The sequence below is a fragment of the Mesitornis unicolor genome, unplaced genomic scaffold, assembly GCF_000695765.1.
Source record: "Mesitornis unicolor isolate BGI_N332 unplaced genomic scaffold, ASM69576v1 scaffold37515, whole genome shotgun sequence".
In the NCBI taxonomy this organism is placed as follows: domain Eukaryota; kingdom Metazoa; phylum Chordata; class Aves; order Mesitornithiformes; family Mesitornithidae; genus Mesitornis; species Mesitornis unicolor.
In genome coordinates, this window is record NW_010186861.1 from 69,854 (window position 1) to 83,119 (window position 13,266).

The 13,266-nt window shown below is 38.9% G+C and overlaps 1 protein-coding gene across 1 annotated transcript in view; it reads right to left on the bottom strand.

The window, feature by feature from the left end:
• Positions 1-12,790, bottom strand: part of IPO8 (importin 8) — a 41,217-nt gene extending 28,427 nt beyond the window's left edge. Inside the window, exons 1-8 of the mRNA XM_010185263.1 lie at positions 12,557-12,790; positions 8,192-8,326; positions 6,203-6,284; positions 4,027-4,183; positions 3,231-3,389; positions 2,097-2,253; positions 988-1,077; positions 76-170 (exon numbers count right to left, since the gene is read on the bottom strand). Coding sequence (XP_010183565.1) covers positions 76-170; positions 988-1,077; positions 2,097-2,253; positions 3,231-3,389; positions 4,027-4,183; positions 6,203-6,284; positions 8,192-8,326; positions 12,557-12,790 — 1,109 coding nt within the window. The remainder of the gene's footprint in view (positions 1-75; positions 171-987; positions 1,078-2,096; positions 2,254-3,230; positions 3,390-4,026; positions 4,184-6,202; positions 6,285-8,191; positions 8,327-12,556) is intronic.
• Between the last annotated feature and the right edge of the window lie 476 nt (positions 12,791-13,266).

A 13,266-nucleotide genomic window follows, 5' to 3' on the forward strand; every position in this document is an offset into this window, starting at 1 on the left:
TAATAAACTGTCTTGTCTAATTGCGCCTCAAGTAAGGTTACAGAACTCCAACTTAGTTTTTAATCAGTTTGTTACCGTTCAAAAAGACGAGCTACAATATGCAATGCCCACTTCTTGCATTTCCACCACACCAGCTCCGGTCTGTCATCTTCATCAATTTGCAAAGTCTCCTGTAAATACATACATTTATTTTAAATTAGTTGTGTGTATCGTTGAGAGAAGTGATACTTTGCTGAATAAACTAATACCTTGCTGAATAAACTAACATAAATGGACAGCATTGATTAAACCTTTGGTTCTGTTAACAGTTATCAAACATTCAGGAACTTTCAGGTATCTTAATTAGTCATTATAACTGTAAATGTGCAACATCTGTACAATGCCTCTACTTCAAATTTCAAAATTATGCATATTTAAAAAACTTAAGTGCTCACATATACTTGAACATTACACAGAGGTATGCACTCTGGTTTAAAAATAAGGCATGATACTAAGTTTATACACCCTAACCACATACTAATGCAAAAGCTATTAAAACAATGTTAAGGTTGTCAAATAACACAGGTTTATAAAAAACTTAGGAAATGCCAGTTAATGTTGCACACAAACAAGTAATAATTTAATTACTGTTCTTATTTTGTTCTTCAAGAAATATGAATGATGGGTGAAAGAAAAAGAGGAGTGGAGACAAATGATGGGTTTATGATGAGCTTTAGATCCCTGTTTGAGAGAAATGGGCTAAAGTATTTGGAAACTTCCAAAATAGCCCAGATTGGAGTTTACTCCAATGGTGTCACTACCTCAATGAAATTCTGACACCTTACATGATCTTACCGCATTTCTGTCAGAAATACCACTTATTTTAAGGATAAGAATCTTAAATAGATGACATCTTAAAAAAAGAGAACACTTAGAAAATCTTCACACTGACTGTTCCTCAAATGCCAACTCACAAGTATCAAGAGTCCTTACAAAACTGAAACTCACAGGAGGAACGTTTCTATCAATGATCGTACGGAAGATCTCCATCCACTGAGTCATAGTCTGGTTGTTCACCAACTGGAGTGGCAACGCATACTGAAATAAGGAAAAAACCCACAGCCATGAAATACTGTTTTTCTGAAAAAGGTAGATGTAGTAGTTACATTCTGAGAAAGATGAGGTTTTAAGTAAAAAAATTTAATTAGGTTAGATATCAATACTACTCTAATTACCTCCTTCTTGGTACCATTTACAGAGGAATTTCTGAGCAGACACTATTTAAGAAAGTTCTTTGGTCTGGGAACTTGCTAATTCTTTTTATTTTTAAATCTTCTTCACAATAGCCCAGCTAACTTTTTTTGGGACTATAGCAATAACTATACTACAGGGTTTGGATAAACCAACAGCATTTTAGTAAGTGAAATGTAATCCTAATTACTACCTAGCTACTATCTAGTAAATCTTCTCTACAAAATCCAAAGCAAAGTGATAACTTTCAGGCAAGCTATTGAAAAGTAGAATAGGCTCTTGGGATCTTTTTAATCCTCACCCCATCTAGTAACAAACTATTTTAGCTTTTTAACACCCAGTAAGACTTTTCAGGCTGCCTCTTCTGTAGGATCTTGGTTTGTTTCTCATTCTCTAAAAGTACTTCTTTTACCACACTCACCTCTGTAAAATGCATGTGCCTCAATAAATTATTTCTGCCAAATCTTCAGAAGATAATGAGAAACACCACCTACTGAAGTATGCTATTTGACACGTCTTGTACAATATGCACTACTGCCATGTTCAGAGGCCAACCAGCAGAGTCCAGAAACTCACATAGTTTATATCAGGTTATGCATGACTTTATATAAATAGGAACATATCTTCAGCAAGCTTACAGTCAGGATATGTACCTACGTTCACTAAAAATTTAATCTAGGTGATCATGAATCCAGTTTTACGTACAAAAATCTATATAGATCACATTTTTGTAAAAGGTATTTATTGTACATGACTTTTCCCATCCGAATTGGCATTCTTATTCAATCACACCCATGAGTGTACTGAAGGGGGTGGCTGTGCCCAGCAAAGTAAAAGTTTCAGTTTTCCTGTACACAGATGCCAACCTGAACAAGAGCATAGAAGATTTTTAAGATCTGTTTCTGAAGCGATACAGAGTAGTGGGAGTTATCAGGCAGAAGCTGGATCATCTGCTGCTGAATCCGAGGCAAAAATATTTGCATTGCTGCTATGAGAGGATCTCGCTCCTCTGCTTTTTTGTATCTGCAAAGGAAACAAAAATGTTGGTCCAGGATCTACACACTGGAGATTCTAATGCTTATTCCCCACCAGCTACTTAACTTTTGTACCCTAATTAAAAAAAATAAAATAAAATTAATATCCAGCACTCACTCATTCACCTTCTTCCCCTCTAGCCACCCACCTCAACCATTTGTGCAAATTCTCTAATTTATAAATAGAAAAATGAAAAACAACAAACATCACCTTATAAAAATGCAGCTATTGGGAGGAAGAACTAATCTTCTTTACTACTGAATTGTAAGCTCACAGGAGCAGAGACTTGGATTTCTGACATGCATACCAATGCCAAACCCAAGTTGGGTGCTGAACAAATATGACCGAACAGCCGTTGAAAGGGAAAGACAACTCCTTTGTTTCAGCAAGATTCTCCCTTCCTTCATTTTCATTTCTTTTGTGTGTTTATATATGTGTTTTTAACACCAGATAATTTAATTTTTTTTCAAAATGAGTGAGAGAGCACACTGCACTTCTACTAATTTACGGTTTGTGGATTTAGACTATTAGGAGGATGGTACGGGTAACAGTATGCAATAGGGGCATATGACAATGACAGTACTGTATTCATGACATAAAAGTAGAAAATAATTTGCATTCATATATCCAGCATTTGGAGAACCTTCAATCAAAAGAAGTCATAAACATTTAAGAATTTTTTCATAGATGGGTTAAATCAGATCAAAAGTACAAAGCCTCGAGACAAAAATGTCACTAAATTCATACGTACTATTGCTGGCATCTATGCTTTCAATTCACTGATGATATAAAGATGATGAATAGTTTTCATTTATTTGCAAGAAAGGAAGCATATCACAATTATCAATTCCCATTTTCCATCTGAATTCCTTGTAAAGCTGCCATTGCTCTTAAGAATATCAGTCTCAGTAATTAGCTGAGACTAAAAGTACTGATCCTTCATCTACTGATGGACATCAACTTACTCGTACGTCTTCACCAGCTGATACAGGCATAGAAGGCTTCCAAGCCAGCTCCCACTGTTCTGAGACTGCAGGTAGTAGCCTATCTTGTCCACAACGGCTGTCCAATGGCCAGGAAAGTCATGTTTAATGATAGCACGGAGGCACATTGTCAGCTGGGCTCTATGGCAGGAGGGAAAAGGAAATACATTGTAAGTAAAGAAGATCATGGCATACTGTTTAATATTAAAGGATAGATCCCAAACCTTGGTTTATTGGCCACAATACACATATTGCATAAGTATCATACATATTTTGACAGCACTGAAAGAGTTCTGGGAAGTGGCAGAGGAAAAGCAAGAAAAAAAATCCCAGAGGTTTTAACTTTAAGGAAGAAACTGATTTCAGAACATCTTAGCTACTTTTCTCTCTTCCTTCTCTCTCTCAACACCCATCAGGGAATATTCAAAAACAACTGATGCTCACGAAACCAGCTAGCTTTGTACTTTGAAAATGAATGTTTGTATTTCTACATGCTTAAGAGGCTGAAAGCAACCACAAAATGCAATTTTGTACATTTTTATTACACATTATTTGCTCGTGCTATGATCCGAGCCAGAGGTTCCTCATGAAATTACAGTTTTCCTGGGATACTCTAGAACAGCACTTCTCAACCTCCAAAGTGCATGGCACAGCCAATTAGGTAAAAATGTCTTACCATTCCTCTTCCTCCACACACTTTTAGATGTCACTCACAATGGTGAGGCAAGGCAGGATTGTTAACTGAGCTACAGAAATATCTCTGCACAATCCAAGGTACCTCACTAAGTCAGGAGAACGAATTATTCCTTCTACAATGTTATCCCGAATCTGCTGACGATCATTCTCGTGAATGTTGAATGGAAATACTGCTTCTCCAGGAGGTGGTTCACGGTCCGGCCAGTACTGTGTCACCATGTTCTTCAGGTAAATGGCAGCTAAGGATAGACATTGGGGAAATAATAATTTAATTCTCACACATTTCCACATCACTCTGTGCTCAATGTGTAGTACAGTTGAAAGTTGAAATAATGACTGAAAATCACTGCATGTGTTCTTAAACTGACACTAAGCACAGCTGAGTCAGAAAACCATTTTTTTTTATGATTCCACACAAGATGAGGCTCAAGTGCCTGGTCCTAAACAGAACAGGACAGTATTTCGGTTAGCTTCTACCGGGGTATGTCCCACGTTCTAAACAAGCACATGAAAAATCTATTTATCTGCATTTTTACTCAGCCCTAAAACAACTATTCCAGCTCAGTAAGTGAAGTTTTGGAAGGCTCATGTAAACAAATCATTGTGCACACAGATGGGACTCTCTGCTTGGGGAAATGTCCAGTATGACTCTGGCATGTGGCCTACCCCCTATTCAGACAGAAATGTTTGTTGTGAATTCCCTAAGCTTTATCTCACTATTAGGATTTCCCATAATCCCTCAGAATTGTTCCCTTCTGTCTCACATGAAAAATAAAGTTAATCTTCAACTGAAAATAAAGCAGCATTTATGCCTCAGTACTAAAATGCCTGTAGGCATTCTTTAGGAAACATAGGAGGTACGGTATGAGACATTAAAGGGATGTTCTTAATAAACTCTTACCCTTGCACTGTTTTGGTTGATTACTAGCTAGGGCTTTAAAGTATAAATAAGGTATCCTTGGGTACAATCATTTTTCTTGGTGATAACAAATTATGAATTATGAAAACATGTAGTTTGTAAAATATTTTATAGGAGCAAGAGGAAAAACAGTTCTTTATCTATGATGTGCCAGTATATTCAGACAAGAAACAGGTCCAGAAAGACCAGCCCAAGACTTTAATTTACTTTGTCCATAATCTTGTTGTTATACAAATTCTTGGCTTTTAAAAAACTGCCAAGGAAATCTGTTGACTTACAAATGTAATTTAAACATTCTTTTCTAATTTATACCCCTACTCTGTTAAAAAAAACAACCTACTTGGTTTTTTTCCTGGATGATACTAAAATGAGAGATTAATTTATAAAAACGACCTTACGGAGTCTAGATTAAGCATCAAACTTCACTACAGAATGGTTTAACAATGCCATTCAAAGTTGGATTATCTTTGAAAAAATAAACGCCAGCATGACAAACAGCATATGTCAGCATGCCCCAATGCACTTAGGGGATTAACAGGATCTGTACAAAAAACCCAACAGCGCTTCTATGGGAAATGCTGTTCCATAGGATAAAAGCAGAGCTGTGAATGAAACAGTATTTATCAATTTCTTGAAAAAGATTAATATTTTCTGTATCTGTCAAAAATATTGTATAGGAGTAGTTAAAATAGACTGTGAGAATTTAGAATTTGATGTTACACAAAATGTATACACTAAAGTTAACTGCATCACCATACCTGAACTCACACACACAGTTGGGCAGTCATTCTAGACATGCTCAGAGTATAAATTCATAGCTTATCAATGATGTGACCTTCCTTCATACCTACGTTTGTGAGCGGACACCACAGATACCGTCACAGAACACGTGGCTACCCTCGGCCTAGGGAACTATGGTGGGGTGGGTTTCATTTTTCAGAAACTTTCATTTTTCCAGGAAAAGGGATTCAAATAGAGATGCATGTATTCAAATGAGAAGCACTTTTTTAAAATTCCCACTTGTCTTGGGATCACTGCTTCTTCCACCAGGAAAAATAAAACCCTGGGTTCTCAGTTTCGAGCTGAAATCATTCTCTTTTCTTACCAGTATCACAGCAATCCAGTAGGGATCACTGTGAACACAGGGAAGCCAAAGCAGGACCCTATACCCATGGTTTTATCTGGCACTCATGGAGGAAAGAAACAAGCAAAGACAGATATTTTTCATTTCCACATTCAGAACAAACGTGAATCTACTTAGATCGCAACAGCTCAACACTCTGCCGAAATAACTAACAGACTGACTTCCTACTGAAAGAAAACAAAACAAGGAACTTACCTGCTTGACGCACTGGAAATTCAACTTGATCTGACACTATGATTTGCAGTAGACTTGGAGCAAAATTGATGATCTTATAGGACTGAAACACATATGAAACACAGTTAGCAAATAATTCAGTTTAAGGAAGTCTGTATAACCAAACGCTGAACGAGAAATACAAACTAAGGATTTTGCAGTGTTCTTTGACACTCCTCATCAAGTATGAAAGGTTTTAGCATTTGGATTTACCCAGATCTGCAGAAATCCAAATAATTGCTTGTAAAAGCTGAGCATATAACAGTACATGGGTGGAATAAGTAAAGTGTCAAGGCTCTCTATTACAGATTAGTGATAATGAATATCTAAATAAGTCTGAGAATGTATAATGAGAAGCACCACAGGTCCACCTTTGAATTATTTAACTTAGCCTCAGAAGTCAAATGGCTATTGACAAGCTTCGTCAATACATACCACTTATTTGCAAAACAAATCGTGCTACAATAGCAATACTGAACTTTGAAGAGATTAAGAAAAACATTTAAAATTATTTTCAAGTGCAAACAGCATCTGCATTAGCCATATATTATACAGCTATCTTTTGATGAACTAGATGTATAGTGCATCTTAGCAGAGAAACAAAAACTGGGGAAACACAGTGAAATAATCATTTTTAATTAAAATCAAGTGTAGACAGATAACATTTCAAAACCAACAGCCTTCCTGGGAACTTGTCAAACACTGCATCAGCCACGCAGCTGAAGAATTTCAAAGAGAAAACAATGCTCGCTGAACTTCTGAGCAAAGCACGCCAGATTTAAAAGATGTGAAAATCTGATAGCATTATACTGCCGTCATTCAACAGGGGTCCTCCAACGTGAAGAATCGTTGACTCAGCATGGTGCAGATACTGCTAAGCCTTGGCAACATCAATAGTTACGAGCAAGGCAGATCTTTCATCACTTGGATCCGTGTGCTTGATGTTCAGAGAGAGGTATTTCTTGGGGCTAGATGGCAGAAGCTTTCTTTCTTTCACCTTTTATAGTATTTCTTTCCAATTAGATTATGCCTGGCAGTTCTGTGGTTGTTTCCAGAGCTGTGCTTTAAGTACAGTACATACTGCATCCTCCTGTAAACTCTGCCTCATTTGAAAGCTGTGAAATAAGAGGTAAGTGCTGCTCTTCATGAACCCTGTTCCTTCATCTAACATTTCTATAATGAGGTAAAATGACATCGCTTTCATGATGCCTAGGTGTAACAGCTGCATCACAACACTATCATTCAATGATTTTATCAATCACTTAATTTTCTGGCCCTCATCTTACTCATTATAATGATAGTGTAATTCTAACCTACTCTGTACTCAAAGACTCATTTGATGTTTATGGAGTAATCTGAGATGTCAGATAAAAGCAGTAATGGCAAATCAAAAGCATACCCTCCTGCAATTCTCTTCTCTATAAACTTAACTGTCCACAAGAAATGCTCCAAATAAAGTAAAAGCTGTACCAGACAGCACAGGAACTCCATTATCTACGGATATGTTGAAATACCAGCTTTCAACATCAACTGGTTGAAGGTTACTGGATTCTGAAGATCACCTTTTAATTGAATATCCTGGAGGCCAAAGCTTGCCCTCCAGTCACCACCACACACAATATGCACAACGTTGGTAGGTTCTGACCCACGGAGCCACAGCATCCTCCAGCACCCAACACCCAGCTCCCAGGGAGATAAGGAAAGCACGAGGAATCCCAGAGGCACAGAAACCAAAACTGTGTGTGAACTCCAGTCATCCTTTTTCTTCTAAACAGTGCCTATGCTGTTCTTAGACAAAATCTATACACAGCGTTCGCTACGATAAACACATTGATGAAGAATGCACATTTAGGGGGGCTGTTTTGTTGTTTTCCTGCAGTACTCCTACCAGCATCACATTTAGGATGGACACAGTGCTAACAGAGTAAATTATTTTCCTTTCTTTGTGCAAACAGTTTTTACTGAACCTACATTAAAGTCATCGCTACTCCAGGAAGCTTTATTGGTACCACTTGTGCTGGCATACAACTGCTGTCCCTGAAGTTTTGCCAGGATATATACAAATACGGTTATTTGGCCAGTGCAGTGCATCCTCTCAGCCAGCGCCTGGAGTGACAAAAGACACGTTACGCAGAAGGTACGCGTGGAGTCCCAAAGGGGAGCCCATCCCCACCATCACACCGCTATGACAGCTCCTTTACACTTTACATACCAACAGGCCAAAAGAGATCACAAAGTATCAAGCTCCCACTAATTCCTTCCACTCCTTACTATTGTCATTACTATAATTTACATTTTCACATAGCTTCATTTCCTGCTCATTAGCATGAGCGCTGTAGAGATCAACAGAGATTGTGTGCCCGTTTTAGAAACAAGACACCCGATTCTGTTGTATTTGTGAAGCTCAAATACCACCCTGCTCACTTGCACAGCAACAAACCCAGTCAGGAAAACTACATGCCGCTTGCAGTTTTGAGAACAGAGGACTTGGTAAAAAGCTGCACGCAGCAACATTTTTCCTACACCAGCACATTCTGATTGCTTTAATTCTCATGCTAACTGTGATCTTGGGATGTATCCTTTCCCTGCCTTTGCTTGGGAAACCATACAACAGGCTCCTGGACACCAGCAAGTAAAGCCGTATGTATCACACGAGTGGGTGCGGAGCAATGGTGAGGTGTGCGCTGTGTGAATGGAAAGGCACAAGGAAGAGACTTTGGAGCAGGATAAGTTCAGCCAGACAGTTATTTATAGCATTCACAGCTGCACCTGAATCTTTACAAAGGGAGAGCAGGAAGATCATCAGTCCCAGGGAAGGAATGGAAAGCTACCTGCTGATTCAGAAGAGTCGTGCCCAGGAGTCGCAGGGAGGCACCAGATGGCTGAAAAAAGACCTTCAGCGCAGCTCCCGTAACACAGCACGCTGCTTTGTGCGGCTTGTGAATAATTACATTGCCTTGAATTCATTGTGGTGATCTGGTGAAACTTCCTGTGCAGGTGCTGATCGACAGGGGCATATGCTTGTTTGGAAGGAGAAAGTACGAGATTTTGAAAAATAAACGTTCACTGACTACTTCCGAGTGATTATTTTAAAGCTGTGTGAAACACATACTGACCACTCTTGCATGCATTACAGATCAGAGCATTTATGCAAAAAAAAAACAACTTAAAAATTATTTAATTCCCATCGGGATTAAGAGGATGGGATGCACCAATGTGCAAGACTAGCAGCTAAACTGGGAGAGGCACACAGAACCAGTAAGATACAACTGGGTGTGTACAGAAACGGAGATGAGATGCGTATGCCCCCACACATCTTGTTCCACCTGTGTCCACTCTCTCAGGATTTATGCACTGCAGCTGTACAGCTTTCTGCACTCTGTCACTTCACCTTTGGCCTAACATGTGTGTGCTTCACCACCTCAGCATCACAGCTCCAGTCTTCAAAAGATCTGAGAACACAACATTTTTTTGCCTGTTTCCTCTTCCATTTGATTAGGTATAGATGACACCCAGGAAAGCCTCAGATGGGCCACTGAAAAACAGCAAGATTAACACCATCACATGTAAAGGACTAGAATGCAAGGAGAGAGAAGCAGGACAAACACATTAAAACTTGCCCAAATGAACCCTACTGAAGCAAATACTTTAAAACCCACAGCAAGCAACTGCTCCATAAACACATTTGTGAGTAAAACCTTCCCACTGTGCTGATGGCAACCACAGTGGCTGAGTGCCGAATGGCACTGGAAGGTGCCTCTTCCCCTGCAGAACAACAATGGAACCATTTAGGACAACAGATATGGAAAACTGGGGCCTTCCCTCATGTTCTGCACAGCCAGGACCATCCTTCTCCACCAGCAGCAAACATCTCTTTCTCTGTGCCTCTGCATCCAAGTATGGCATATAAAAATTGCTGAAAAATCAAGGCACTACATCTTGGTTTGCAAAGACAAACACACAGAAGAAATCTGGACCTTGAATACAAATGCAATTACTTGTTTACAAAGATTATTTTAAGGCTTACATACATTTAATCTGAATGCTCAGCTATCTGGTGTACTAAGTGTTGTTTTCTGTTTCCTTTGCACTGAAAATGTGTCACTTAGAAATTCCATCATTATTTGTCACGCTCAGGAATATTTTTGCAGTTGTTAATAGTATTTTTCACATTGTCACTTACAGACAGTTGTTAAAACAACTTAAGCTTCAAAAGACACTTTCTTCTTTCCCTGTCTACACACAAAAAGGTATTGTGTGAGGAGGGGAAAACACACAGTGTTTTCATACACAGTGTATAACTTACACATGATATCCCTGCGTACTGTGGCAGCCACCTCAACAAAGATGTGCATAATACGGAAGGAAGCCCAAGTTGATCCTGGACTCTTCTGCTATTCAGCAATCTCCTCGCACTTCTTTCTCTTCTTCTACCACTTTGTTACCTGTCAAAGCCAAATTCTGCAACTCGTTCTCAATATTTAAACAAACAGCTGTACTTCTGCAATTGTCTTATTTTCCCCTTTGTTAGAGGCCAAAGAAATGTATGATAGCAGATTGAGCCCATGAAGATTAATGCATAAAAACTGTAGAGTAATCCTATCTGTATTGGAATCAGAATTACTTTGTATGTTCACATAATCGGTCAGTACATTCCACTCAAAGAACTGGCACATAAAAGAAGTATTTAGCCATAAAAAAACCAAAACATAGCAGAAGTCTATGAGACAGACCTAACAAGAGTAATAGCCTTGTACAGATATAAAAGAAAAGTGCACAGAAATTGAGTATCTTAATGGTATCTGGTATCATAATTGACTGTTCAAATAAGTACAGTGTGATTGATAAAGATGATAATAAAGTGCACACTGACTGTGACGTGACAGAGCTGAATGAAAAAAAAAAGGGGGGGAGACGAAAGAAAAAAAGGGGGATGGAAAGATGCATACACTCAGAAAATCAAGAGGCTAAAAGGGAAATGACAGCAGTTACATGATAGAGATCACCGACCTGGCAGGAAATTACTGCTCCAGTTTATCAAGAATCCCATTGCAGACAAATCTCACACGTACATTTGCGTTCAGGTCACTGAGAGAAGTGAAGTTTGGCGATGACTCAGAAGTGGCATGCACCATACAAGGAGAAAGATAAGAACAATCCTACAAAGAACTGAATGATCTTTAGAACTGCACCAACAAAAATGGAGTGGGGTAACAGGACAAAGTCCATGGTGATGCACTCAAGGATAGTAGGAATTTCTCCTAAAAGCTTGAGGTTTAGCGAGCAACAACCACAGTATAAAAGGACCTCAGTATATAAAGTGGTAAGAAATATGTAGACTTTGGACACAAAGAAGATAATTGTAGCTTTTGGATGTATCAAATAAGGTATTAGTGGCATTGAGCGTGACATTCTGGAATGCTGCAAACACAAATGCTTGCACAAGAAAGATTAATTCAAAGGGAAACCACCATGGAAAAGAGCTGTGGTCTCCTATTATTAGATTTCATAAATTCAGTTTTATGATAAGGCAAAGGAAATACAGCCTGCTGAGGCTAGGAAAACAGGCTGGTAGGGATCAGTCTTTGACAAATATGTCAGAGAGGGTACCAAGAAACCTATTACTAGTTAAGAAGTAAGATTGGCACAATATGGATATAAATGGTCCATAAATTAATTTCAGCTGGAAACCAACAGTTGTTTCTAGCTGTGGGAGGAAGAAAATTCACAAACAGCCTTCCAATAGATATAATAGGGGGGGGGAAGAATCTTGCTTTCATTTCTGAATGCAGTTAGATGATACTCCAGAAGGCAGACAGCAACCTCGTTGATTTAGCTCTGTCTTTTCACAGGTGCAGGAACATATGGAAGAGAAAAATGCATTTTCAAGCATGCTGGGACTTCTTACAGGTAGGCAAGCTTTCAGTCATTTTAACCCCACTCCCTTGCACTCTACACTGTAAGCAAATTATGGAGTTGGGACTGTTATGACATTATTCTAAAGGACTCTCTGTATTGGTAGAAGCAATGAGGTGCCTAAAGAGGTGCTATATTGATGGATTATTCAGATTTATACTCTCTGGGTAGCTCCTGTCGCTACCTGCATCCAAACTTGAAAGCAAATGTACCCTGCAGACAAGCTAACACAAGATAAAACTTTACCTCAGTACCTATTAGCATTTATCAGAAACAGCATCACTTTACCTATTACACAGGACAAAGGTGACCCCGGTTCTGTTTGGCCACATGTCATATTTATCAGCTCAAGTAATTATTGTTGGAGGGTTTTCTGTTTGGTTGGCGGGTTTTGTTCCTTTGCTAGAACAAGACAAATACCAGAACAGCATCTGGATTCCAGTACTTGCAGCAACACAGCGAGATGTCAACACACTCATTAGATACATGGGAGCCTGCCACATCGCTTTGAAGTCTTGCTTCAGAAGCACTGGAAGGCTTCAAGATGTCAAAGGCCCACGTTAGGCGGCATTCCCCAGGAGCACTTTTGTTCCGCTCATCCAGAGTCACGTCACACCCAGCACCGCATCTGTACACTCTGTCAGTCAGATACATCGTGCTTCATTTAGTAACAGGAAGCCTACACAGTAATAGGTATGTCTTAATTTCAAGATTTGTTCTGTAGAATAGCGAGAAAAGAGAAAATCTGCCAGCTATTTTAAATAAAAATCTGTATCTCAACCTGCTCTCAGTAAATAAACTTGCTCTCTTAAGTCTAAAACCTGTCTTTCATGAGAATTGCACTATCCATCACTTGAACGTAAAACATTTTACAGTTCTCAACCTTAAAATACTCTCACAACTTTTCCTGAGCCTCACGGTACTTATTGGTGATGTTAAAACGACAGCGTTAGGAGCAGGACCCAGGAATCCAGACAGCTGCCTCTTTGTTCTGAGGCTGCCAAACATGCAGCAGTTTATTATTGCAGTTTGGACTCCTGTGCAACAGGCTGCTGACAAATATTTATAATTTCTCTAATAGCAGGGATAAAAATAGGTACTGATTAATTTTTAAAGTAACTTTGCCAAAT